This window comes from Sorex fumeus, unplaced genomic scaffold, assembly GCF_029834395.1.
Source record: "Sorex fumeus unplaced genomic scaffold, SorFum_2.1 ptg000008l, whole genome shotgun sequence".
In the NCBI taxonomy this organism is placed as follows: domain Eukaryota; kingdom Metazoa; phylum Chordata; class Mammalia; order Eulipotyphla; family Soricidae; genus Sorex; species Sorex fumeus.
The window spans coordinates 28,722,313-28,749,760 of NW_026606065.1; the positions used below are offsets into that span (position 1 = coordinate 28,722,313).

A 27,448-nucleotide genomic window follows, 5' to 3' on the forward strand; every position below is an offset into this window, starting at 1 on the left:
AATCTGAGAGTCACTTCTCCATGATAAATAATCAATTTTAACTCAAAAATGTATCTTGACTAGAGGTTTACACAGAGTTTTTGGTATAATTTTGGAACAATTGTATGAAGACACTCATCTGCTTATGTATCGTGGAAACTTTCTAAGGATTCTTTCCTGGTTTTTGAATCCATAGGAGACTCCCATTCAAGAAGTATCTCAAATTGAGACCACCACCGTCGATCAAAGAACAAGCATCATTTGAATATTCTGCATGCATTTACATATGCATGTCAAGAGTCCTAGTTCCAATTATGTAAAATAAAAATCAATTAGTGCTGCCTACTGTGAGGTTCATATTCAAACCCAATATTCCAGGCCCAGGCCGATTGGAAGTCCCTCCCACATCCCAAAGCTCATTAGCTGGAGTTCTTCTGGAAGTGTGGAAGTGAGGTGGATGCCTGTACCCTGATGGGGGGTACCTAGGGGAATACTGATGTAGAGGGAAGTGCACACACAGAAGGCACAGATTCAGAACAGACTGTCCTCAGCTGTGCTTTTGTTAAGCCCAGGATTCTGGGTTCCCAAGCGGCCAGATGGACAGAGACACCGACACAATAATGCAAAAGTCATACGAGTTTTATTCCAGTATACTGGGGTCAACTATCTCACCCACAGAGTGATCTCTTGATAGCGACCCCGACTTCAGGCAGCAAGCAGTTTATATAGGTTTTGATTACATAAGCAGTACATGCCTTATTGTTTCAAAAAGAATCTTACTTAGTTACCAAACAGAGGTGGTTTGGCAAGTGTCTAGGGTAACAGTGGTTAGGCAACAATGAAACAATAATTTCCAGTATCAGTACCAATTTTATGATTACATAGACTTCTCGTTCTTTTAGGGTTAACAAAAAGCAACTTCTGAGGCATTGTGAAAATTCATTAATTGAGCCCACTTGCTGAGCCCAGGAACTTTCCCAGATGGGTTCAGCTTGGCTAGTTACACATCGTTTTATTGCTGGGAATCTGAATCTGTCTCAGTTCCAGGAACTGAACCTGAGGCCAACCTGATTTTTCTCATTTCTGCCACCTGTCATGGCGTCAGTTTTGCCCTTACACTTTCTACACGTACTGGCACATGCAGCAAACACATTGGGAGTTGCTGCCTCACTCCCTTAAGCCAGATCTCTGCATCCTTAGGATTCTTTCTCTCTCATCAGCGAGCTCCCAGTTTCCCTTCCTGGACTGGCAGTGGGATTCTTTGTTGTGGTGTTCCCATGGCCGTGTGCTCCGGATTGCCTTTATGCTTTTTCAACTGCCTCAGTCCTCCTCAGCACCAGTGTGGCCCACTAGGGTCACTCAGATTCCCAAGTCTGGCAGAGCCTCTTTCAAATGTCAGGTTTCCTTATGTGGGTTCAGTGTTCCCCCACAGGAGACCAGAGATATTTAAGTATGGCTAGGGCAGGTGGCCCTTTCAGTAAGTGACTCCTTGTTGTAGAACTCAGGTCTGTCAGTCTCTGGGCCTTGGCAAGTCTGTCACCAGGATTCAGGAAAGCCAATGCTTTTACTTCATTTACTTATTTATTTTGGAATTTGGTCCACCACCCAGCAATGTTCAGGGGTTCCTCCTGGCTCTGCACTGAAGAATTACTCCTCGTGATGCTTGGGGGAATCATCTGGGATGCCAGGAAATGAACCCAAGTGGGCTGTGTGCAAGGCAGATGCCCTACCCACTGTATTATATTTTTGCCCCCCCCCCCTCTTTTTTGTCTATTTGGTTTTGGAGGACCACACCCAGCTCAGGGCCTAGTCCTGATTCTGATCTCACGAATCAATCTTGATAGGCTCAGGGAACCTTATGGTGTGCCAGGGATAGAACGTGGATAGGCTGAGTGCTAGGCAAGTGCCCTCCCTGCCTTACTGTTCTCCCTCCCCAATCAGATTATTTTAAGTGCCGAAGTGAGGTGGGCCTTCGAAGCTGAGAAGTTTTTTTTTTTTTTTTTTTTTTTTTTTTGCTTTTTGGGTCACACCCAGGGTTACTCCTGGCTCTTCACTCAGGAATTACTCCTGGTGGTGCTCGGGGGACCATATGGGATGCTGGGAATCGAACTTGGGTCAGTTGAGTGCAAGGCAAACACCCTACCCGCTGTGCTATCACTCCAGCCCCCGAGGCTGAGAAATTCTTATATTTCTCAGTCCCCTGTCCCCTCCCCTTTTTTTTCCTTTTCATGTCACACCAGGCAATGTACAGGGGTTACTCCTGGCTCTGTACTCAGGAATTACTCTTGGCAGTGCTCAGGGAACCTTACGGGATGCTGTAATCGAACCTGGTCCTACCTGCTATGCTGTTGTTTCAGCTCCCCGCCTCCCCCCCCCCCCCCCCGCTTATTTTTAACCACTGAAACAATGATTGCCCTACCCCCTTTTGAAGACCTAGAAGAAGGGCATGTGCTGCTGTCACCCAGGGTTAAGTGATGAGCAAACACAGCCCCCTGGTGAGAGGAACTCACTTGTGGCTGCTGAAAATGAAGCCATTCCCCTCCTCCTTATGTGACATGCTCCCTACCCCCAGGTGTCTCCCCACAGGAGGGCTGCCCAGGTTGGCTGTGCTTTTGTTTCAGCTTCTCTGCTATTCCCTGCGTGTTGGTTGATTTATTCCTGTTCCTTTTCGAGGCATTTTGTGTGCTTGTCTCACCTGAGTGGACCCAGAGGGGTGGGCAGTTGCCCTGTACTTCTGACACTAAGGTGACTATGTGACTGGTGACATGTTTGGTGGCCCAGGATGGAATGAGTCGTTGCTTTGGGACAACACAGTGCATGGCAATGGGCCTCAGGTGCAACAGTCCTTGAGCATGTGGATCATGACTGAGCCTTGGGGAGTGTCGCGAGTGCAAGAGAGGTGAGTGGAGTCAGATATGCTTAAATACTTCTAATTTATCGAACAGTGTACACAATCAGTAGCATCACGGAAATCATATATATAAGTAAGCAAGGGCTGGAGCAATAACACAGAGGGTAGGGCGTTTGCCTTGCATGCAGCCGACATGGCCAACCTGAGTTCGATTTTCTCCACCCCTCTTGGAGAGCCCAGCAAGCTACCAAGAGTATCTCTCCCGCACGGCAAAGCCTGGCAAGCTACCTGTGACGTATTCAATATGCCCAACACAGTAACAAGAAGTCTCACAGTGAAGATGTTACTAGTCCCACTTGAGCAAATCGATGAACAATGGGAGGACAGTGACAGTGACAGTGATAAGTAAGCAAGTCCAAGTAAGAGCATTCATATAACTAATAAATAGTCCAAGTCATATCCTCACCTCCAGTTGACTGAAGCCACAACCCAGGCGCTCTGAGTGTGACGTGTTTTAGGAGTCCTATGGGTTCCGTAGTAGCAGCTGAGGGTCGTCTAGTCTACCCGACTTGAGGTCGGCAGAGGGGTGGAGGTCCTCAGCAGCGCTGTTCCTCAGAGAGTTGGAGATGAGTCGGACTGAAACCCGCCTAATATCTGGCACATCGGGGACAAGGCAGAGAGGGACATCCTGAGGTTCTGTCTGAGACTGACGGCCTTTTCTTTGGAGTTGCCTCTGTTTATGATTCCAATTACTTTGGAGTGTTGCCAGTTGATTGGCCAGTCCGATTCCAAGGCAGAAAGTATGTCCCACATTGATAACAAGATATGTCAAGCCTGGGGTCTGTGTCTTTATCAGTGGCCTTGCCAACTACTAGCTAACTTCTAGCTAACTATCACTTGATCCCTTGATACCCCGTTATTCATCGATTTATTCGAGCGGGTGCCAGTAACATCTCCATTCATTCCTGTTGCCTGCTAGCGTAGCCCAATGGCATCTGCTTGTTCTAGGAACATGCAGAGCCTCAAACCGGTCATTCAGGGTCTTGACGAAGAAGTCTGACCATCTTGTAGGTGGGCATCCACACAATCTTTTGACGTCCTGTGGAATCCACTCAGTAATGGCTCTAGTCCAGTGGTCGTCTGTAAACCTCATTACATGTCCAGCCCATCTGATTTTTGATGCCTTGGCAAATGAGACAGTATCCCTGATTCTTGAGCATTGACGGAGATCGGAACTCCGGATTCTATCTCTCATTTGAGTGAAGCGTGATATTCCAAGCATAGCTCTTTCCGTAGCTAACTATATCACACACAAAATAAAAGAAGTTCACAAAATGGTGTACCATTTGTTCACACAGAATGGAGTGGCTTCCGTTCACAGCATGTAGGGAAGAGGTTTCAGCACATAGTTGGAGAGACTGAGTATCTCATGGGTGGGATCAGCTGTACTTGCTCGTTCACAGATCCCCCCAAGGAGTTGAGAGGGCTCGAAGATTATGAAAACGGACCTTAAATCTCCAAAGGCCCCCGTGTGTTCAAAGAGGGGTCGCTGCTGCAGTCCAATTCTTCTAGGCTGGTGGTCTCTCTACAGGAGATACAAACTGCTTATAAACATGCCAGATGATGCACTGAGTTGAGAAAAGGATGTTCAAGCCTTGATATATATATATATTAATTTTCATCACTCCCTTGACAGACTGCAGTTGCCTCTGTTTATGGTACATAGAACATGCATATTCATATGTATAAGTCTGTATGTAGCATTGTTTGTTTTGTTTTGGCCATACCTGGCAATACTCAAGGCTTATTCCTGGTTCTGTGCCCAAAAATCTCTCTTGACAGTGCTCAAGAGACTATATGAGGTATCAGGGATTGAACCCAGCTGGGCTGCATGCAAGGCCAGCACCCTACTTGCTGTACTATTGTTCCAGCCTGTATAAGCATATGTCAGTGGAGGACTTGTGTCATTTAGAAGTACGTGGGGCATTCGGGGTGTCGCCCTACATGATCCAGTAAGATGGGTTAGATCCCTAACACACAGCTCTTCTATTTGCAGACTGTGATTTGGTGCTTGAACATCAGTGCTAACTTCAGCATGCTCAAAAGGAAGCAGAGCTCCAGGGTGGAGGCCCAGCCCGTCACTGACTTTGGCCCTGATGAATCTCTTTCAGACAACGCGGACATCCTCTGGATTAACAAGCCAGTAAGTTTCTGACTGGAATTCTGAGGAAGCCCACACTGACGCAAAGGGAATTTGATTCCTAGGATTCAAAAAACCATGTGTGTTTGGCTTTGAAAAGTCTGTTGCCACCCATTGCCTCTTTTGCAAACCACAGCATCCAATAGGAGAGAGAGAACAAAAAGGAATGCCCTGCCACAGAGGCAGGGTGGGATGGGGGGATGGGGGGTGGGAGGGATACTGGGATTTGTGGTGGTGGGAAATGGGCACTGGTGGAGGGATGGGTATTTGATCATTGTATAATTGAAACCCAAGCACAAAAATTTGTAAGTCTACAACTGTACCTCATGGTGTCTCACTAATAAAAATTAAAAAAAAAAATGAACTACCAACTAAAGAAAAAAAAAAGTCTGTTGGGGGAGCTGGAGAGAGGCTAGCAGGGAGGGCGCTTGGCTTGCATGATGCTGACCTGGCACCCCCACAAGGTACTCAGAGCTCCACCAAGAGTAATCCCTAATTTCAGAAGCAGGAATAAGACTGGAGTAGAACCAGTGGTGGCCTAAAACACAAAACAAAAGAATTCTAAGAAAAATCTAAGATCCAGTAGACTCTGAGTCTGAGTCCAGATGCTGAGACCAGTCCAGGAACAGTAGTTATTTGTGCAGAAAGACTTGCTGGGTGACAGGGTTTGCTCTGAGCTTGCAGCCAGTGCAGCCACAGCAGCTGGTGAGAATGTCAGCTTTCAGGTGAGCCCAAACTGAGTTCAAGAGACATGAACCAATGGCCAGGTTTCCTCTGCCCTGAGTTTTCAGGAGGAGATAATGGGACTTGTCAGAGCAAAAAAAAGTCCCCTAGGGCGCACATTTTGCATAAAACTCCAGGTGATTGAGATCATGGGTGGTGTCTGAAGAACTATGTGGCCTTCTCTGCCTCCTTCAGCTAATGAGAAGCCGAGGAGTGATCGGGTCTACCAAGAGCTTGGCATCCGGACACGCTTGCAGTCAGAGACAGGCTGGAACCCCACAGGTCTGGGGCCCTCTATTCTGCCAGATGGACCAGGCTTGACCTCAGAGTCTCAACCTCAGTGGCGCTGGTCTTGCCCCTGGCCTTGATAAGGATGACACCCTCCAGTGTGATCTAACCAGCGGCTCCTTCTCTGCTCAGACTTCTTTCTGCCCCTATTCATACTACCTTTGACTTGATGGTCACCAAAGCCCTGAATGGTGAACCGCAGTGTTAGATCATACTCAAGTCTCTTCCTGCTCTAACCTTCCCATGCCTCCCAGCTGCCTTTTCCCCCAGAGCTGCATCAGACAGGTCCTGTGCCTGCAGTGTCTTCAGACTGTTCTCCTGATGCAGTCACGCTACTGAGCCACGTCCTCGTCCACAGGTCATTACATCCGCTGAGCTCTGAAGGATTTCAGTTCCTCATTGAAACCTCTTTGCCACAGGGACAATAAACCTCATATTCTCTTTCCATAGTGTAGCTTACCTCTGCCTAGAAGTATTAGTTAACATTGTACATGAATATATGTATGTGTTCTGCGTAGAAGTCTGCAAAATAGATCTGAGTCAGAACTGGCCTGTTTCTATTTTTGTGTGTTCAGAGCTGAGAATAATTTCTGATGTGGAGTAGACCTTCCATTTGTGCTGAGTGAATTAAATGGGTAGGAAAATAAGTCTCATCAGCTTGATCTTTGTGTCCACCTAGCCCAAAACTGCTAAAGAAGAGTGTCCCCTAGAGGTCAGAGAGATAGGACAATGGGTTGGGAACTGGCGTTCACCAGTCTGAACCCTCCCAAAGTAATCCTTGAGCACAGAGCCAGGTGTGGCTCCAAACCAAAATAATAATAATAATAATAATAATAATAATAATAATAATAATAAAAGAGATTAATGTCTTCTAGAACAGTCTCAGGGGGAGGAGCCAATATAATTAATACTCAATTAGAATTTAGAATTCTTTTTTTTTAAATTTTTATTAGTGAGACATCATGAAGTACAGTTGTAGACTTACAAATTTTTGGGCTTGTGTTTCAATTATACAATGATCAAATACCCATCCCTTCACCCGTGCCCATTTCCCACCACCATGGATCCCAGTATCCCTCCTACCCCCCCATCCCTCCCATCCCCCCCGCCTCTGTGGCAGGGAATTCCCTTTTGTTCCCTCTTTCCTTTTGGGTGCTGTGGTTTGCAAAAGAGGCATTGAGTGGCAATCATGTTTGGTCTATAGTATACTTTCAGCATGCTTCTCCCATCCTGGGAGGATCCTCCCAACACCCTTTATTTGGTGCTCCCTTCTCTATCTGAGCTCCCTTTTCCCCTAGAATGTGTGGCTGGCCTCCAAGCCATGGAGTAAAATTCCTGGTACTAATCTCGGCCATTCTTAGGTGTTAGTCTCCTATTTTGTTACTTTATGTTCCCCAGATGAATGCAATCTTTCTATGTCTATCCCTCTCTTTCTGAGTCATTTCGCTTAACATGATACTTTCCATGTAGTACCACTTGTATGTAAATTTCATGACTTCCTCTTTTCTAACAGCTACATAGTACTCCATTATGCAAATGTACCAAAGTTTCTTTAACCAGTCATCTGTTCTCGGGCACTCAGGTTTTTTCCAGATAGAATTCTTTCTTTAAATTCAAAATAGATTTGTGGGGAAGAACCTGTCTTTAGAAGCTTTTTTGTATATTTAGGTTCTTTATGCCGGAGAGCTAAATTTTTACATTGATATTTATTGCATGAAGGGTCACCAACCCTTAACATTGATTTAATCATCAGTGACTTATATGTTATAGAATTTTCAGCATTATATCTTCATGCAGTTAAGTGTCAGATAAAAATTGAAAACTACTCAATAGTCTACAACTGTCTGAATTTTCACAAAGTTCCAACAGTCTTGTCTATTTTTCATAGACAAATATGAAAGCACTTGGGTGCTTCCTTGCATGCTATACAACCCAACACAATGAAATAAACTTTTTTCCCAGGCAGAATATAATCTTAAAGGACTAAAATGACTGCATATAATATAGGATAGTCAATAAATAACATTTAATTTGTGCTTAAAATTCTGCACTAATTCACTTATAATTCCAAGTGTATGAGTTTATCATGGAGTTAAAATGACTATTCTTATTCTAGGTGTTTTCATGTGAGTCATTGTATGTCTCACACATGTATGCACACATCTTTATCCTTTTCATTTAAGTTCTTGAGGGGATAAAAAGGTAAAAAAGGTAAAGGCCCTCCCGTTGTTCATCAATTTGCTCGAGCGGGCCCAGTAACGTCTCCATTGGAGACTTTGTTGTTACTGTGTCTGGCATATTGAATACATCACGGGAAGCTTGCCAGGCTCTGCCGTGCGGGCGAGATACTCTCGGTAGCTTGTTGGGCTCTCTGAGAGGGGCGGAGGAATCGAACTCGGGTCGGCCATGTTGGCTGCATTCAAGGCAAACACCCTACCACTGTGCTATCACTCCATCTTTAAGATGTGCTAGTGAGACTCATTTTACTTACTTTTGAATTTTGGAAGATTTATATAGGCTAAATTTGTGTGTAAAACACACTCTTCCAACTTAGGATGAAAGTTTGTCATTATTTTGAAAATGGGATGAGGTCAACTTTGAAAATATTTACGGGTGAGGAGGGCAGAGAGAGAGATCAGTAGGGTGGGCACATTCTGTGTATGTGGGAGGCCTGTGGTCTGCCCTCAGCTCTGCATGGCTCCCAGAGCACCACCAAGAGTTTCTATCCCAAGGACAAAGCCAGAAGGAGCCCCTGAGCATTGGTGGATGTGGCCCCACAAAATGAACAAAATTAATTTCAAAATAATTTCTATATAAAAATGTAAAGTAAAAGTAAAGTAAAGGCCCTCCCGTTGATCATCGATTTGCTCGAGTGGGCCCAGTAACGTCTCCATTGGAGACTTTGTTGTTACTGTGTCTGGCATATCGAATACGTCACGGGGAGCTTGCCAGGCCCTGCCGTGCGGGCGAGATACTCTCGGTAGCTTGCTGGGCTCTCCGAGAGGGGTGGAGGAATCGAACTCAGGTTGGCCATGTTGGCTGCGTGCAAGGCAAACGCCCTACCGCTGTACGAAGCCAACATAAAAAATGAAGTATATGAAATACAAATTAGAAGCAATCTTAGACATGGGAAGTATTTGATCTTTACTTAAGCTATGGTGATGGATCCCAAGGAAATTGCACTAAATATGATTCGATAGGAGCCATAATTCTAAGCACTCTGTGAGAATAAAGTAGTAAGAAAGTAGCAGAAGCCATATTTCTATTTGAGTGAATTAGTAGCACAGGAATTCTATTCTGTGGAAATTTAGCTCACTGCATGCATGTGCTGAAGGAGCTTTGTATCTCTGAAGCTTTGCATCTTTGTATCTTTGAATGATGCTGAAGGAGCTTTGTATCTCTTCTTGAATTGGTGTTGAATTATTGTCAATATTCTCTCAGGGGTGTTGAGGAACTTCTCAACAGTAACTCTGGCTCTTTGTTGCAGTGGGTTCACTCTTTGCTGCGGATCTGTGCCATCATGAGCGTGATTTCTGTGTGCATGAACACACCCATGACGTTTGAACACTACCCTCCTCTCCAGTATGTGACCTTCACTCTGGACACTTTGCTCATGTTTCTCTACACAGCAGAGATGATCGCAAAAATGCACATCCGGGGCATTGTCAAGGTGAGCCTTTTCGTATCATGCAAACCAGTCCCCAGGAATACCCCAAACAGACTGAGAATCTCTGTCAGCTCAGTAATACTTTCTCATTCATTTCTGTAAAGCCAAACCTGCTGTATTGGTCTCTATTGAATTTGTCTGTACTGAAATCCTTTTAAATGGCATGGCTCTAGACGCTGGTGAAAATGGGATACATGAGAATAGCAAAATATCAGTAAGATATGTCAGAGACAGAGTGTTGGAATATCTGGCTGGAACTGGATGTTCCCATCTCTGGCTTCACTAAGACCAGAGTAAGTCTTCCATGCTATCAGGGTGAACCTCAATAGGGCAATGCATGGCCCAAGCAGGAATCTGTGGATTAATTGGGATAAAGAATCAATGTTGTATGATAGAGAATGTGCTCAAATGCATTGGAAAGTCATTCATGGGAAGTCATTTCAGGACAAGGAGGTAAAAGAAAGTCTTTGAGGTAGTAAGACATTTCAGGATTCAAGAGAAAGGATGTGCAGAAAGGAATTGGTCCCATGGGAAGGCAAAAAAAAGGGGGGGGTAAAAAGATAAGGGAAAGAAGGATCGCTTCTTTCTGGAACTAACTTTCCTGGAGGTTACAAGTCTGCTCATAGTACTCTCTGATACATTCTGCTATTCCACTCATGGAGGTTGGAGTAAGCCAAGGGGTCTAAAGGAACAGTTTGGCTCAAGTCCCTTCATTTTCTGACTACATGAGCATCCGAGCAGAAAGCACTGAGGGGAAAGTCTAACTTGTTCTGTTCAAGGATCTCAAGGAATGAACAAGATGAAGCATAGCATGTAGATAGTGGTAAATTTGCTTGCATTTCTTTATACACAGTTTGTTGTGTAAGATCCTCACCAGAGGGGATGAATCACAGCCAACGACGGTTTCTTTCTTTTTCTAACTTCAAAACTGTTCAGTGGAACACTTGATCCTCTAGCATAGCCTTCCACACATTTCAATTCTGATATTTCCAAGAAGGCCAGGGACAAGCAGGCTCTGTGTGTTGGTCTCCAGACAGGGACAGTCTCTGGTTATTACGGAAGGAGGCCTTGGACTGTCTTAACTTCTTTGAGATTCCAGCTCGAATGAACAAAACCATGACATTTCCCTAGAATAAAAGTTTTGTTTTCTATTTAATGAATTAAGACTTAGGTGTCAATCATGAAAATGTATTTCTTTAAATGTTACAACCTTATGATGAATAAGAAACAGAGGTAGACAAATACATAAATAATATGTTTATTTCAAGTAAACAGAGTGAGCAGAGCTATTAATAGTTTAAATATTAGAAGTTTAAGTTGACTAATGGTCAGGTTTTCAAATGCTATAAAGGATCTATCCCACTATTTCCAGAGTCTCATCAATATTTAGATCGTGAACTATTTACTGAACCAAAGTGTTCTTTTCCAATTTTTAACCTGTAAGAATTCAGTATTAAAAATCAATATGAGACATGATTTATTTTCTGTTTTCATTCAGGACAAGTGGCTTAAATGTAAGCAAATGCCTGTTTGGTTTTGCTGCAGTGCCAGCATCATCCTGGAATAATTACCACAACTTTCTGTCTTACTAAAACAGATGTTCAAGGGGCCAGAGACTTAGTAGAGTCTTGCCTTGCATAGGACAACGAGGGTTCAATCCCTGGCACCCCATGCAGTCCACTAAACCTCTCCAAGAGTGATCCCTGAGCACAGAGCCAGGAATAAGGCCTAAGAATAGCCAGTGTGACCAGAATAAATAAGAAAAGCTGATATTTAACTAAAAAATAAAACTGATTTTCAGTGTTTAAATGCTATAGGAGATTCTGTATGGCTCAATATGGTAGATCAGATTGCCCTTCCCCGGGGTTTAAATGTGTCATTTACTGAGTCTCTCACCCTGTGACTGCCATAGACCCCTTTACTGATATTGTTTTCCCGCCACGTATTTCTACAAACACGACGTGTATGGCACAAGACAGAGAATTTAGTTGCACTAGAGATGAGATAAAGCAGAACACTCTCCTAAGGCTGGGGCTCTGGCTCCCTGAGCCACATCTACTGTCACTGTTTTGAGGAACCTCCTTTCTCCTGTTTTTCATGTGTGTTTGTGCCAGTTTGCATTTCCACCAGCATTACAGAAAGCTTCCCTTTGAGCTACTAACTCTCCCACCCTTGCTATCTGTCACCTGGCCAGTAGGGGCGCCGTTATGATTTTAATTTGCATTTCCCTGGTGTTGAGTGAATTCACCTTTTCATCCACGAAATGAAATTTGTCATTGACAAATCTTTCCTTTGAGAGATTCCTGTGATGCCTATTTGGATCTCTTTTAGTCCTTTACATATCAAATGATCAAGTTTAGGTCGTTTTTAATAGTCAATTATTTACAATAAAACTCAGGAAAATACAAGACGTTGCATCCAACTTAGTTTTAGCAAAAAGAAAGTAGAATAAATTTATGATGCTAATTTAAATGATAGTGGCTTTGTATGTGTGAATTTGTTTTGGCTTTACAGTTGTATGAGAAATAGGTTCATATGCTGGCATTTAATTTATGTTCTAATAAAATACGGTAGCATTCCTCTCTAGATGATCTTATGTCACTCAAATTTGTGTTGTAATGCTTTTACCAGTACACCCTACTGTTGATTTTTTTTTTCAGTTTACTTAAATTTTTATTTTATGCTGAGCTTATTCCTGGGCCATAAGTTTTTGCTTCTTCAGTTTCTTCTGTGATATCTTTTTCTTCTGTGCAACTTCCTCTTCAGGTTTAGGAACAATCTGTTCTTTTTCGGTAAGAATCATCTCAATGTGGCAGGGAGAGCTCATATAGGGGTTAATTCGCCCCTGAGCCCTGTAAGTTCTGCGGCGCATCTTGGGTGCTTTGTTGACCTGGATATGCTCAATGACCAGAGAATCCACATCTAAACCCTTGAGTTCAGCATTACTTTCTGCATTTTTAAGTATGTGCAGTAAAAACTCAGCACTCTTTTTGGGCCAACGGCCTTGTGTCCAGCCCCACTGTTTGGCCTGGGCGCACCTGCCAACGCCACCATTGTAAAGCCGGAAGGGCACACACTGCTTCTGCAGAGTGACATCCTTCAAGACTTAGTGGCCTTTCTGATATGCATGCTCTTGATGACCTCAGCCATTTCCCGGGTGTTCTTGAAGTGTACAAGAAGGTTCGAGCCCCGGGACTTGCATGATTTCGTCGGGTCCAGCGAGTAGCGCACCATCTCGGGACCTCTGATGGCCACTCACAGAAGAGGAAGAGCCCTACTGTTGATTTTTACAGCTGTCACTGCCCTCCGGTTCATCGATTTGCTCGAGCGGGCCCAGTAACGTCTCCATTGTGAGACTTCTGTTACTGTGTTTGGCATATCGAATATGTCACGGGGAGCTTGCCAGGTTTTGCTATGCGGGCAAGATACTCTCAGTAGCTTGTGGGCTCTCCGAGAGGGGCAGAGGAATCGAACTCAGGTCAGCCATGTTAGGCACTTGCAAGGCAAACACCCTACCCGCTGTGCTATCGCTCCAGCCCATTTTCACAACTGCTAAAACTTAATTTTTCATGAAGTATTTTCATGATTTTTCTATGCTAAAATCTTATTTTTTTTAAAGAATCTGCATGAATTACAAAGATTGAATTTAGGTGTATTTCAACACCAATCCCTTCACCAGTGCCCACTACTTTCCACTGGAGTCCTCAGTTTCCCTCTCACCCCCCACCCCAGCCGGCCTCTGTGGCAGGCATTTTCCCCTCCCCCATTGTCCTAGTGTCACCTTCCCTAACTTATCCCCTCTCACTTTTGCCCTAGTGCCAAGCTTCCTACTGAGACTAGTTCTACTGCTGTTTGTTTCTATTGCCATTGGGCATTTGCTATTCCCCTGAGGTTTCTTTATATCCCTCCTGAGTGATCATTTTGAGTTTTCTCCTTTCCCTCTGACTGATTTCACTCAGCATGACACTCTCTAGATCATACACATACAGCAAATTGCATGACTTTATTTTTCCTTATGACTGATAAGTGGGCTGGAGCGATAGCACAGCAGTAGGGCATTTGCCTTGTGTGCAGCCAGCCCGGCCGAGCCGGGTTCGATTCGTCCGCCCCTCTCAGAGAGTCTGGCAAGCTACTGAGAGTATCTTGCCCACACGGCAAAGCCTGGCAAGCTACCATGTCGTATTCAATATGCCAAAAACAGTAACAACAAGTCTCATGATGGAGACGTTACTGGGCCTGCTCGAGCAAATCAACGAATAATGGGAGGACCATGACCGTGACTGATAAGCATTCCATTATATATAGCTGTATATTCTATAGTTTCTTTATTCAGTTATATGTTCATGTGCCTTTGGGTTGTTTCCATATTTTGGGTTATTTCATATAGTGCTGTAATGAACACAAGATTGCAGATGTCTTTTCTGCATTGTGTTTTTGGGCCCTTCAGGTATATTGCAAGAAATAGAATTTCTGGGTCATATTGGAAGCTTGATTTCTGTTTGTAAAGACTGGCCATATTGCCTTGCATAAAGGCTACACTAGTCAGCATGTTCACCAGCAGTGAATGAGGGTTCCTTCCACCTATATCCACTATGTATCTTTATAGGGACTTCATTGAATCTATATAATGCTTTGGGAAGTACTGCCATTTTGGCAATGTTAATCCTTCAAGTCCATGAACAAGATATGTGTTTGCATTTCCTTGTGTCCTCTTATTTCTTTAAGTAATTTTTTTTAGTTTTATCTGAATAAGTCATGCACCTCTTTAGTTAAGCAGATAGGTAGCTAAAACTTGTTTTTATGAAACATTTCCATGCTTTTTCTACCTTAATTAATTTGCTGACAGCACTGAATTTTTCACCTCTCAGCTTTTTAACTTCTTTACCTGGAGTGACTGGCAATTATGTATTGTATTTGCTCACAAAAAGGATTTAAACTTGTGTTCTTCACACATATGTAATGACATTATGATACATTTGTGTGCATGGCGTTCTAACCATCAGGTCTTGCATTATTTAGGGCAGAACTCTTTCAGCTGTTCAGAAATTAAATGTTTAATGTGTACTGATTTCCAGCTACAGTCTTTCTAGGGAACAGTCAGATTTATTTATGAAGTGAGTAACTCCACTTTATTTTCCCTGTCTTCTGTGTACAAACATAATGAGCTGATGTACAATATATCAAGATTTGGGGAATGTTAGTCTCTTATTTTTAGAAAAGTGTTATCCATAAATCTATTTGCTTATAATAAAATATTCATAGAAACAAACTAGTATATTGCTCATTCTCATACGCGTATCTTAAAATGGTACCTAACCTAGTTTGATCACAACACATTACTCCTTATACATGGTGGTGCGATATAGTAAGAGCTACTTTATAAAATAATATGCATCCAACCAAACCTAGAAATTTATTTTCAAAACAAAAATACTAAAGTGTCCTGGGGGCATTCTAGTGTTGCCCACTGATTTTATGACTGGTTCTCCTGATTTGCCTAATTCATTAGATTATGTTCAACTGTAAACTTAAGATACTACTTTAAGGTACTTAGGCAACAAATATGAGAAAGTAATATTCTTAAACCCATGAGGAGTTTTTCACATTTCCCCCTTATCATTCAGCAAGTATTTATTCAACACTTAGCATGTTCAATTGTCCTCGGGGAAAGAGCAAAACCCAGTGCCCTGTCCCCTAGAGTCCCTGAACACTCTGTGGATCACACATAGGCACTTCTGCTTTTCTGCTTTTCTGTATTCAATCAGTTCCTTAAGTCATGTTGGATTGATTTTTTTTTCAAAATACAGAAGCCTGTATCTACTAACTTAAACAGGAAAGCTAATAATCATGCACCATATCTAAGCCAACTCATTTTCCTCAAAATGATCCAATCAGTTTCCATAACCTATTTACCATTGTGGACTGGAGCGATAGCACAGTGGTAGGGCGTTTGCCTTACAAGCGGCCAACATGGCCGACCCGAGTTTGATTCCCTGTCCGAGAGGGGCAGACCCCTTTCGGAGAGCCCGGCAAGCTACCGAGAGTATCTCACCCACACGGCAGAGCCTGGCAAGCTACCCGTGACATACTTGATATGCCAAACACAGTAACAACAAGTCTTATGATGGAGACGTTACTGGGCCCACTCGAGCAAATCGATGAACAACGGGAGGACTGTGACTGTAACTGATTTACCATTGTGCTCTCTGTACAATAGATAGCATTTTAAAATAACTAGAACTCAATTATCTGTAGCTGTAAAGTTCAGTAGTGTTTTATATATACCAAACAAAGGAGATAAATAGTGTGTTGAACTAATATCTACCGTATTTTACTGAATCTCTAATACATGGGTTCACTTGACAGATTCTTAAGGAAGAAAAAAAACACTGCTCATGACACTTAGGGACATTGATTGGTGCTGGAGCATTGTATGCTTGACACTCAACTATGACTAACTTTGTAAGAGATCATGCCTTAGTCAAAAACTTTAAAAAGAAGTTAAAGCTGCGATTGTCATTGATGAACTGATTATAAGATGGCTTCTCAATTCAGAAATGCCCCACTGTGTTGGGAAGATATCTTTAGGCTCCATCGGATGGAGCCTGGAGAACTAGGTCCTGGCAAAGGCCATGTTTCATGGGAGGAGAGGCCAGATGCTCTGCCATTAAGTAGATAAATAACATCAGCTCCGGATTCATCCAAGCGAACAGTAGAGCAGTGGCCACCTGCATGGCGTAGGACAGCCACTGGCAGGATTGGGAACAACTCAAATATCTCCAGTGGTGTGTCTGCGAATTCATTGATCATAGTTTTTCTGGTTCTGCTGTCATGGCTGCGGAGCAGATATTGTCTGGAAAATATAGGCGGCACATACTGCCATGATGAGAATTCAGAGAGGGGGAGGGAGTTCTTAGTGTCCAGAGGCAACGTGGCAGAAATATCCAGGGCTGAAGGAAAGGACATAGAGTAAGTGAAAATAACAGAGACATCTGGAAGAAAAGGAAGATGCAGTGATATCTTAGAGAATAATAATGTATGATGTGTGGTCAGTATGATGGTGTGTGGAGTCAGGATTAATGGTGTGTGGTGGGGGGGTTGGGGAGAGGGCAGGTCACACCCGGTGGTGCTGGAACTACTCCTGGCTCAGTGCTCAGGATAACCTTTGTGCTACTGAGATTCATTGTATACAAAGCAAGTGCCTTAGTCCCCGTGCCATCTCTCTAGCCCCAAGACTGGCATCTAGAGACACAAAACCAGAAACAGTATTTATAAAGTGCAAAGTATCAGAGATGGCAGCCGGAGAGGGTCTGCAAGGCAGGCTGCTGTGTGGATGGCCCCAGGGCCCCACAACCACTGTCTGTGGCCAGGAAGAAGCTGAGAGAGGCGTATGGTGGGGGATTCCTGTGCAAGGTCTGCCCCATCTCACTTATTGTATTTGTATTTTACTGTGGAGGTAAAATTCAGGTAAAATACTCAATGGGCCTCTGAGAGAAAACAATGGAAATAAAGTTTCTCCAGCAAGAGATGTCTTGAGCATGTTTCCGTGGGGACTTGGGTCTGTTTTAAAGATTTCCCTTCTATGATCCTGCTCTTGAAGCCTGAGGCCTTTAATGTCAACTTTTTAATTATTCGCTTCTAATTGCTCTCCTCCCCACCCCATCCCAGTAATTCCTTCCAGTTACTTCAGACCTATTAAGTGGATCTGAAGCATAAGTGCCATGTTGTGGATTAAGAAAACAAGACAAACCTAGGAGAGTGAAGCTTGAATTGGAGTCTGGGGTTTCCCAGTCCCCAGGACCAGCACCCCTATTCTACAGTTTTGTCCATGTTTATTGTCCTAAGCCCAGAACAAAAGGCAAACATTTACAGGCATTTGCCTATCAATGCTTACCTTCAGCTTTTACATAGCAAAGGAACTACTTGTGCCCTACCTCTAAAAGACCCTCAATAGGACTATTCTATGCTTGCCTGGAGCATTTTTGCAGTGGCAAATATTTGTTGTCTATTCTTTCCCTCTTGGGCTGGTGCGATGGCACAGTGGGTTGGGTGTTTGACTTGCACTCGGCCCAGCAAGCTACCAAGAGTATCCTGCCCGCACTGCAGAGCCTGGCAAGCTCTCCTTAGCATATTCACATTCCAAAAACAGTAACAAATCTCACAATGGAGATGTTACTGGTGCCCCTCAAGCAAATCCATGAACAATGGGAGGACAGTGCTACATTCTTTCCTGTTACATTATTCTATCATGGCTTTGTTTTTGCAAACCCTTTGCATTCTACTACCTAAACTATCTTACCTAGGGACATACCCATCCTTGGTTTTTTTTTCTAAGTGAGGGATGAACCACCACCCCATAGCAAAGAGAAAGCTTTTGAGTTTGTGGTGTTGTCAAGGGCCCTATAAATTGTAGACTGAAGAATCCTCAAAATTTCTCAGTTGTATGTTCTTCATCTGGCAGTAGATGGGGTGACAGTAATGAGCATCCTCAGAGCACTTGAGGTAATAAATAATAATGCTGAGCCACAGTGACAGATGGGCCCCAGGAACTCCGAGCCATAAATCATGTGCTGGTGCAACTTCACCAGTGCATATCAATTTATGGGCTCAAAAATATATCCCTATAAATGTCCTCAGGTAAGCATGGTTGGTTTCTCTGCTTGTTAAACACTTGTGTGGCAATTTAAGCATCTCCTCTAGATGATGTAATTGATTGACAGCCCCTGAGGGTTTTTTTCCTTTCCAAAAATTGACCCACAGCTCTTGACTTTTTTCAACACCCAGCGCACTGATTTTGTCTGTAACTTGGGCATCCTCTGTCCTTTGTTTCTTGTTGATGCAACAAATAAATTAAAGCTTTATTTTCAATTTCTTTTCAATTTGGAAATGTTAAAATTTCTTGGAGCCAGAGAGAGATAGTCACGGTCACGATCACGGTCCTCCTGTTGTTCATCGATTTGCTCAAGCGGGCCCAGTAATGTCTCCATTGGAGACTTTGTTGTTACTGTGTTTGGCATATCGAATACATCACGGGTAGCTTGCCAAGCTTAGCCTTGTGGGCGAGATACTCTCGGTAGCTTGCCAGGCTCTCCGAGAGGGGCGGAGGAATTGAACTTGGGTCGGCCATATTGTCTGTGTGCAAGGCAAACGCCCTACCGCTGTGCTATCACTCCAGCCCAGAGAGAGATAGTACATAAACAAAATAAAGAAAATGGTAGTTAAAATTTCTTAAGTATTGTTAGGATTCATGTATATTAGTCTTTGGTTAGACCTTTTGGAAGATGAGGAAATGGACAGTTTATCTTTGCAAGGATTGTAATGGCATTAATAAAGTAGGATTTGAAACAGCATCATTGAACCAATTATTGTTAGGAGTCTTTGAAAATACTAATTAGATGGTGGAGAAAGAGTAAAGTGGGTAGTGCAGTTGCCTTGCATGCAGCCAACTCGAGTTCTAGCCTGGGCACTAGATATGCCCAGGAGTGATCCCTGAGCCCAGAGTCAGGAGTAAGCCGTGAGCATCACTGAGTGTAGCCAAAAAAAAAAAAAAATAACACACACTTAAGCCATATTTCACTTTCAATTCAGTTGTATTTATAATTGTAATGTAGTGTGGATTATATAAATCTATCCCTCTTCCTCTTTGCGAGTGATGATTTACTGTTTATTCAAACTGTATTAGCTTAAGGCTATCCAAAAGTCACTTCTTAGTTCCTCCAGAATCTGCTTTCTGTCACACACTGTGTGCTAGAAGACCACCTGAAACTATCTTGATTTAAAATCTCAAGTTGGGGTGGGGGCAGAGCACTAGCACAGCAGGCAAGGCACTTCCTTTGCATGCAGCCATCCCACATTCAACTCCCAATATTCCATGCAGTCCCCCGGGCCTGCCAGGAGTGATCCCTGAGCACAGAGCCAGGAGTAAGTTCTTAGTACCACTGGGTGTGACCACAAAACAAACAAGCAAACTCTCAAGTGGGGAATAGATTATTTCCATGAAGACCAACCTTAGACTTTGGATTACAGAATGGAGATAATTAGGAGAGGGTTGGAGGTGGGGAGTCAGGAAGAGGTGGATTAGAAGTGAAACAAGGAGACCACAGGCTCCCCAGGGGATTCTTTCACTTTTCTTTAGCCAGTAAAGTAGGAAGCAGCAATCCTAATAATGGCTGTGTGGTGGTTTTGGTGGCAGAAAGCGTCACTGTGCATTTCTGCAGTCTGAAACATTGTACACTCCAACCTGTGTGCTAAATGTACCGGTACTGCATGGAGCCTGACAGAAGAAAATGTTTCATGATTAGATTCATGAACCCAGGTGATGAGAATCTAGGGCTATGAAGATGTAGGGATACCTCTCTCGTGGAGGTCAAGAGGTTCAGTCAGTGTCAAAGAAACAGGCATGTGGAAGGCAAGAATAGAAAAATGTCTGATGATCTGGAGAGACCTCGGCTAAATCAACAGGCAGACCTGATAACCCATCTGTGAAAGATGGTACACCCTTGGGCATCATACTGGGTCAGATTTGAGGTGCCTCAAATCGTCCGTCCAGGTTCTTGAGACGTTTTCTGGTGAGCCCCACTGACCTACACCCCAAGAAGATGACTTTTTCTCTGCAGAGGGACAGGTGGAAGCTTTGTCTCTCTGGGACTTTGTCAGCCACCCTGTCTCTGTCTTGATCCATTTCTCTCCTTCCCTCCTTCAGTTGCCTTCACTCTGATTGACTCTTGAGCTTGTATTATAATGCGGTCTCCCTCAATAAAATTATCTTGTGACTATAGTATCTTGTGACTGCAATACAATTGACGTGAGTCATAAAGTAGAAATTACCACTGCTGGAACCCACACCTTATATTACTCAGTACCATTAAAATTGCTTCCTATTTCAAAACAGTTTTCTTTGTTATATACTATGGTTTAGCTAAATCAGTTTTCATAACTTGTAGCTATCTTAAAATAGAATATGTTTGCATGCTTTATTTAAAAAAATCAAGTTGAAAATATACTGTAGGTCAGCTTTGTGACATCAGTTTTCTTAACAAACAATCCTAATAATAAAGAAGAAACAAATATTAAACTGTATTATTGATTACTTTCTGAACTTGTATGGTCCCAGAATTTTACATTCAACATATTAGTGTCAAGTAACAGTCTTGTGAAGACTAAAATATTCCTTCTGTAAAGGAAAATTAATTAAAAAAATCTTCTCTGTAAATTATAGCATGCCATCATTAGTCAAAACTTTGACCCATGGTTCTTGACTGCTGAGGCCTCTCTCTTTGGGAAATTCTTCTGTTTATCCTTGTTCTTATATTTTTATAGTTCTCCATGTAATGAGAAGCTTTTGTCCATTCTATTATTGAATATAATTTGCTGTTAAAGCAAATTATAAGCAACAAAAGAGGTTAATTATAGTGGCACTACATTGAACATCTTTTTGTGGCAAAAAAAATTATAGAAACTCATCCTTTGTGCATTCCTGTATACCCAAAGACCAGTGGTCTTTAATTTTCCTTTTCCTGCCTAACATTTGATGGGGTTCCTGTGGGGTGCAGGAAGGATACACATAATGTTGCGTAGGTCCAGTCCCAGGAGATGCTGAGGAACCTGTAACATCAGTGTCGGGATGAACCTTGGGGTCTTTCATGAGAAACATTTTGAACAGTGGCCCCAACCTCGAACATTTAGTTTTGTTCCTATTTTAAAAGAGTTCTCTACTGAATGCCACACAATTTTCACCTCTCACTTATGAAGTTCTTTCTTTTTTTCCTAAATAGTCATAATTCTACCTGCTTCTTAAAGATAAAGTGAGATTTCCCCCTCCTTTTTATTTTGCCAAATGATCAAGTAAAGAATACTTTTTAAATTTTTTATTTATTTATTTTTTTAGTGTAGTAGTATTGCTATTTTTTCAGCCATTGATTAAGGCTGATTGAATTGGGCATGAACTCCACCTTACTTTTTTTTTCTTTTTCATAAATTTATTTGTTGAATCACCGTGAGAGCAATTACAAACCTTTCGGATTTAAGTCTTGTTCATACAGTGATGAAACACCAGTCCCTTCACCAGTACTCATTTTCCACCACCAAAACCCCCAGTAAAACCTCCATCCCACACCTACCCCCTGCCTGTGGGCTAGATGATTTCCACATTACTCTCTCTCTACTTTGATTACATTCAATATTTTGACACCAGACCCACCAGTATTATTTGGGATTTTACTCCAACACTCAATCTGCCAAAAAGGCAATAGTAGACAATTTGTTTTCTACTGCTGAGCATGAAAACATGATATCTCGGAGCCACAGTAGTGGCTGTGCGGTTTTGGTATTCCGAAATTTTAACAATTAAATCTGGAGGGATTTCTGCCAAAACCTTCTGGGTTCCGAGATTTGTTCTTGAGTCTCTGGGATCATGGCCATTAAGAAGCTTGATCAGGAGCCAGAGAGGCCATTCATGAGCAGCAACTCGGGCTCTCATTGGGGCAGGGAGGAAAGGGCCGGTTCCACCTCCATTCCTTGAGGCCCTGAGTGTATCGTCACTACGGGCCCAAACCTGACTGTCCGGTGGCCTGTGGAAGATGGTGTCCACCAAGGCACCAAGGGGGAGCAGGCAGAGGGACAACACTCTTGTCCCCTTGGGATGGCCTGGTGCTGGTAACCTACTGCGGGAACCAAACGCATTTCTGCCCAAAGCTGCTGGGTTCTGAGATTTGTTTCTGAGTCTCTGGGATCATGGCTGTTAAGCAGTTTGATCAGGAACCAGAGAGGTCTTCCCTCCAATTATATAGCTGAGCCAGAGGTGATTTGTGGGTGTGTCTTCCACATACCTAACTTTTGGCTGTTTAATTTCTTGGTAAACTTGGCCCCAAGTTGTTGGGGTTTGGCCAAAGACACAGCAGCAATTTTGGAGTATCTGGAAGTCTGAAGGCACCATCAGGCTGCTGATGCACCCGCCTCACAGGTACAGGTTGACCTGCTGACAGCACTATACCCCATATAGAATACTTTTTAATAAAAGTTAATTCAAGGGGGCTGGAGCAATAGCACAGTGGGTAGGGCATTTGCCTTGCACAGTGGACCTGGGTTTGATTTCCAGGATCCCATATGGTTCCCTGAGCACTGCCAGGAGTTAATTCCTGAATACATGAGCCAGGAGTCACACCTGTGCATCGTCTGGTGTGACCCAAAAAGAATAAAATAATAATAAAAGTTAATTCAAAAATATACCTTTAGTTTTCCTTCATAATTTATGAGTATAATGTAAAGTGCATTTATTTTATATTTTAGTAACTGAGAACATAAAATCGAGAGGGCAGAAGATTTTGTGGCATTCACTGATCTCTATTCAGAGTGATGGTGCCCCCACTCTATGGTTGAGTGCGTGAGTGAATAAATAAAAGTTAAAGGATGCTAAAATATTATGAAACTCAAAGGAGTCTTCAAAGCACAACTCAAAAAAAATATCATTCATTATCTTGTGGAATTTTAACCAAAATTAAGTGAAGAAAATTCAATGTTATATTTGTGGTCTATATTTAGATTGTGATGTATGATTTTAGATAATTATGCAATATGCAATGCAAATAGAATGCTTTTTATTAATGTGTGCTCCGTGAAATTTTCATAATATATTCTTAAGGTAGGGGCTGGAGCGATAATTCAGCAGTAGGGCATTTGCCTTGGACGCGGCTGGCCCGGCCCACCCGAGTTTAATTCCTCTGCCCCTCTTGGAGAGCCTGGCAAGCTACCGAGAGTATCTCGCCCGTATGGCAAAGCCTGGCAAGCTACCTGTGATGTATTTGATATGCCAAACACAGTAACAACAAAGTCTCACAATAGAGACGTTACTGGGCCCGCTCAAGCAAATCAATGAACAACGGGAGGACTGTGCTACAGTGCTACTGGCAATTCTTAAGTAGGTTGTTCTGTGGTTTGTGTTTGTATATACTTTACTTAAAGACGTATTTTTTTCTCTTATTCAGGATTAACTTGTCATCTGATGATCATATATGTTATTGTAGTCTTTATCAGTGAGTTTTGATTTTGCTTGTTTTCTGTTTATGCTTTTGGACCACACCTGGCAGTGCTAAGGGCTCACTTCTGGTGGGGCTAAGGGACTATGAGGGGTGGCAGGAATTGAAGCTCCATCTGCCACATGTAAGATGAGTGCTTTACTTCCAGGATGATCCAGGTTATGTCCAGGACTGCAGGACCCAGGCAGCACCTTCCTCTTAGCTCCTATAGTGAACTCTCAGTCAACTGAAAATCACCAGGATGGTGCTGGAGCGATAGCACAGTGGGTAGTGCATTTACCTTGCATGCGGCCAATCCGGGTCCAATTCCTAGAATCCCATAAGGTCCCCTGAGCACCACCAGGAGTAATTCCTGAATGCAGAGCCAATAGTAACTCCTGAGCATCACCTGGTGTGACCCCATAACCAAAAATAAAAAAAAGAAAATCACCAGAAGTGATCTCAGAAATCCCTGAGCACTGTTTGGGAGCCTCTAAGAGAAATTAATTAATTTAAAAGAATAAAAGTACTCTTTTAGAAAGACTGTAGTCAGAACATCAAAGTCATAGGCAACTTTTACCAAACACAAAACTCTTCCTTTCATAGGTGTTTGTAGAAAGTATTCATTTTGTCTCATAATGCCTTGTAAATTCTATTTTTAGGGGGATAGTTCCTATGTCAAGGACCGCTGGTGCGTTTTTGATGGATTTATGGTCTTTTGCCTTTGGGTTTCATTGGTGTTGCAGGTAATTACAAACTTTTTAATTATAAGGGGGAACTTTCAAACTGGGCATTACTTTGTATTGAGAATGGAACTAGAGTAATTTAAAAAATCCATATCAAATGTTTGTGTAATTTCCCCTTATGCTTTTTCAAATTTTATAGATTAAAAATCCAATTGTAATATTTTTGCTGTTGTTAGTCACATTTGTGAATTTTTCTTAGAAATGAAAATTGGTATTATGAGGAAATTATTTACTAAAATAGAAAATTATTTACTAAACAAATATACAAATAATTTATTAAAGTGAAAGAAAGAAGTTTATATAAACTGGAAAAATTTCTGTATTTATAGAATAAAAATTGAAGATTCAAATTCTATTGTCTTATGTGATTAAATCTTATTAAAACATTTATGTATAATTATGTTGAGATATGTATTGTCCAGTTAGATTACTGTGTTTTAGACATAAAATGCCTTACTATGAATGGGGAGCATATATCAAAAATACATAAATAAAGGAAATTTGACTGGGAAATAATATAATTCATTTTCATGCATTGTTCAGGATTTTTTAAAATTTAATTCAGTGAAGATACTGTAGTCTCATTTTTAAAAATTCAGGATTTGGAGAGAGTACCACTGGTAAGATGCATGCCTTGCACATAGCTGAGATCTGGGTTCGATCCTCAACTTGATCCCCAACTCAATCCCCAACACTACATCTAGAGTATAAGCACAACTGTGCACCCCAACAGGAATGATCCCTAGCACAGAGCCAGGAGCCAGCCTGGAGCACAGCTGGGGTGTGACCCCCGAAACAAAACAAAAAATAATAAACAAGTAAATTCAGGGTCCAACTTGAGATGTTATTGCAATGCCATGGGTTCCTGTGTGCTTCTCTCTCATAACCCGAGTTCTTCTGCACACTTGCGCTTTAGTAACTTGACAGCTCAGGATTACTTGCTTGGTACAGTTCTTTTCCATATTTTTCCTAAGACTTGTTGCCCTCTCTCCATTATTTTACATCTTAGAAATTTAAACATTCCACCAAAGAACATTGACTTAACGTTCCTACTCCATCATGTAAGTCGGGTTTGTTTTTGTGATCAAAGACGACAGCTCCATACTCCATGGCTTGGAGGCCAACCACACATGCTAAGGGAAAAGGGAGCTCAGATAGAGAAGGGAACACCAAATAAAGGGTGTTGGGAGGATCCTCCCAGGATGAGAGAAGCATGCTGAAAGTAGACTATAGACCAAACATGATTGCCACCCATTGCCTCTTTTGCAAACCACAACACCCAATAAGAGAGAGAGAATAAAAGAGAATGCCCTGCCACAGAGGCAGGGTGGAATGGGGAGGATGGGGGTGGGAGGGACACTGGGATCAGTGGTGGTGGGAAATGGGCACTGGTGAAGGGATGGGTATTTGATCATTGTATAACTGAAACCCAAGCACAAAAATTTGTAAGTCTACAACTGTATGTCATGATGTCTCACTAATAAAAATAAAAAAAACTTTAAATAAATAAATAAAGAAGACATCTGTGTCCTGGGGGATGATGCAGGAAATGAACAAGAGCATGGCTCTTTTATTCATGTGTTTGTTTTTCTTATGATAGCTTGAAAATAGGCAAAAAAAAAATGGAGAATAGCATAGGAGCCGGTCAGTGCCCGCTCCGTGCAGCCCTAAACTTGTGCCCTCCCTCTCCCTCCCAGGTATTTGAGATCGCCGATATTGTTGACCAGATGTCACCTTGGGGGATGCTGCGGATCCCACGGCCACTAATTATGATCCGAGCATTTCGGATTTACTTCCGGTTTGAACTTCCGAGAACCCGGATTACAAACATTTTAAAGTAAGCAACTCCTTTTAAAAAACAAAATGCATTAAGGGAAAAACGTTCATGAACATTTTTGGTTCCTTTCACCTGTTACACCTATTTTTGTTTCCCCCTAGGCGATCAGGAGAACAAATATGGAGTGTTTCCATTTTTCTACTTTTCTTTCTACTTCTCTATGGAATTTTAGGAGTTCAGATGTTTGGACCATTTACCTTTCACTGTGTTGTAAATGACACAAGACGTGGGTAAGTTCATCAGCCCCTCCATTTAGGTGATTGATTAACAAGGATGTTTCTGTAATTCCTAGGGGAAAAATTCTGCATCGAAGTTAAAATATATATGTATATATGCATTATATATTTATATATGTGTGTATGTATAAATATATATAATTTAAATACATATGTATAAACTAGAATACATATGTATTAGTTGAAATGCAAATGTATACATTGAGAGATATATGTCTATATATTTTTTCCTGCTTCTTTAAACCTTACCATACATAGAGTAAAACAACCAGCCAGCCATGTGGGAACATTCATTAAGCAGATGCTCAGTGTGTAATTAGAAATCTTCCTCAGTATTTTGAAAGTGAATTGAGCTAACATAAGACCACCAGAGCACTTTCTTTTCCACTTCTGGACTCCCTGAAGATGTTAGCACTCAAGCTTTTGGCCTCTGGGGGACTGAGTCTCTCTCTCCCCACATCCCCACCACCCTGACCCCATTTGTACCACCATTTTCTTCTATTCCTGAATCTTCCTCCTTCTAGCTTTTAGGGTCTTTCTTAGGTTTTGACATATTGTAATATATCTATATATTTTCTTCTCATGAGCCCATATATGGATTTTTCCATGGTTTCTTTCTGTTTATTTTTATTTGGAGGCAACAACTGACTGTGCTTGGGGATTACTCCTGGGTAAAGGGTGCCCAGGATCAAACCCAAGTCAGCTGCATGCAAGACCAGCACTCTACCTGCTGGACTATCACTCCGACCTCTCCGTGGTTTCTTTCATCTAAAATATGCAGTGATTTGTAATGGAAAAAGGAGAGATGCCAGGAGCCATATTCCACATCAAGCCCTCTGGGATTCCCAGCAATATCCCCGCCCACTTCCCCAGCCCTGCCCACTTGCTGTTTTCCTATTCATGGTGAGG

At 42.4% G+C, this 27,448-nt stretch overlaps 1 protein-coding gene and 1 pseudogene across 2 annotated transcripts in view; one reads left to right on the top strand and one right to left on the bottom strand.

Moving 5' to 3' along the window:
• The window catches only part of NALCN (sodium leak channel, non-selective), a 353,058-nt gene that overhangs the window by 18,891 nt on the left and 306,719 nt on the right, over positions 1-27,448 (top strand). For both annotated transcript variants that reach the window (XM_056109424.1, XM_056109431.1), the window contains exons 2-6: positions 4,887-5,033; positions 9,529-9,711; positions 24,383-24,466; positions 26,164-26,303; positions 26,405-26,533. In XM_056109424.1, coding sequence (XP_055965399.1) covers positions 4,926-5,033; positions 9,529-9,711; positions 24,383-24,466; positions 26,164-26,303; positions 26,405-26,533 — 644 coding nt within the window. In that variant the 5' untranslated portion in view covers positions 4,887-4,925. The remainder of the gene's footprint in view (positions 1-4,886; positions 5,034-9,528; positions 9,712-24,382; positions 24,467-26,163; positions 26,304-26,404; positions 26,534-27,448) is intronic.
• LOC130018654 (60S ribosomal protein L17-like) lies at positions 12,356-12,942 on the bottom strand (annotated as a pseudogene).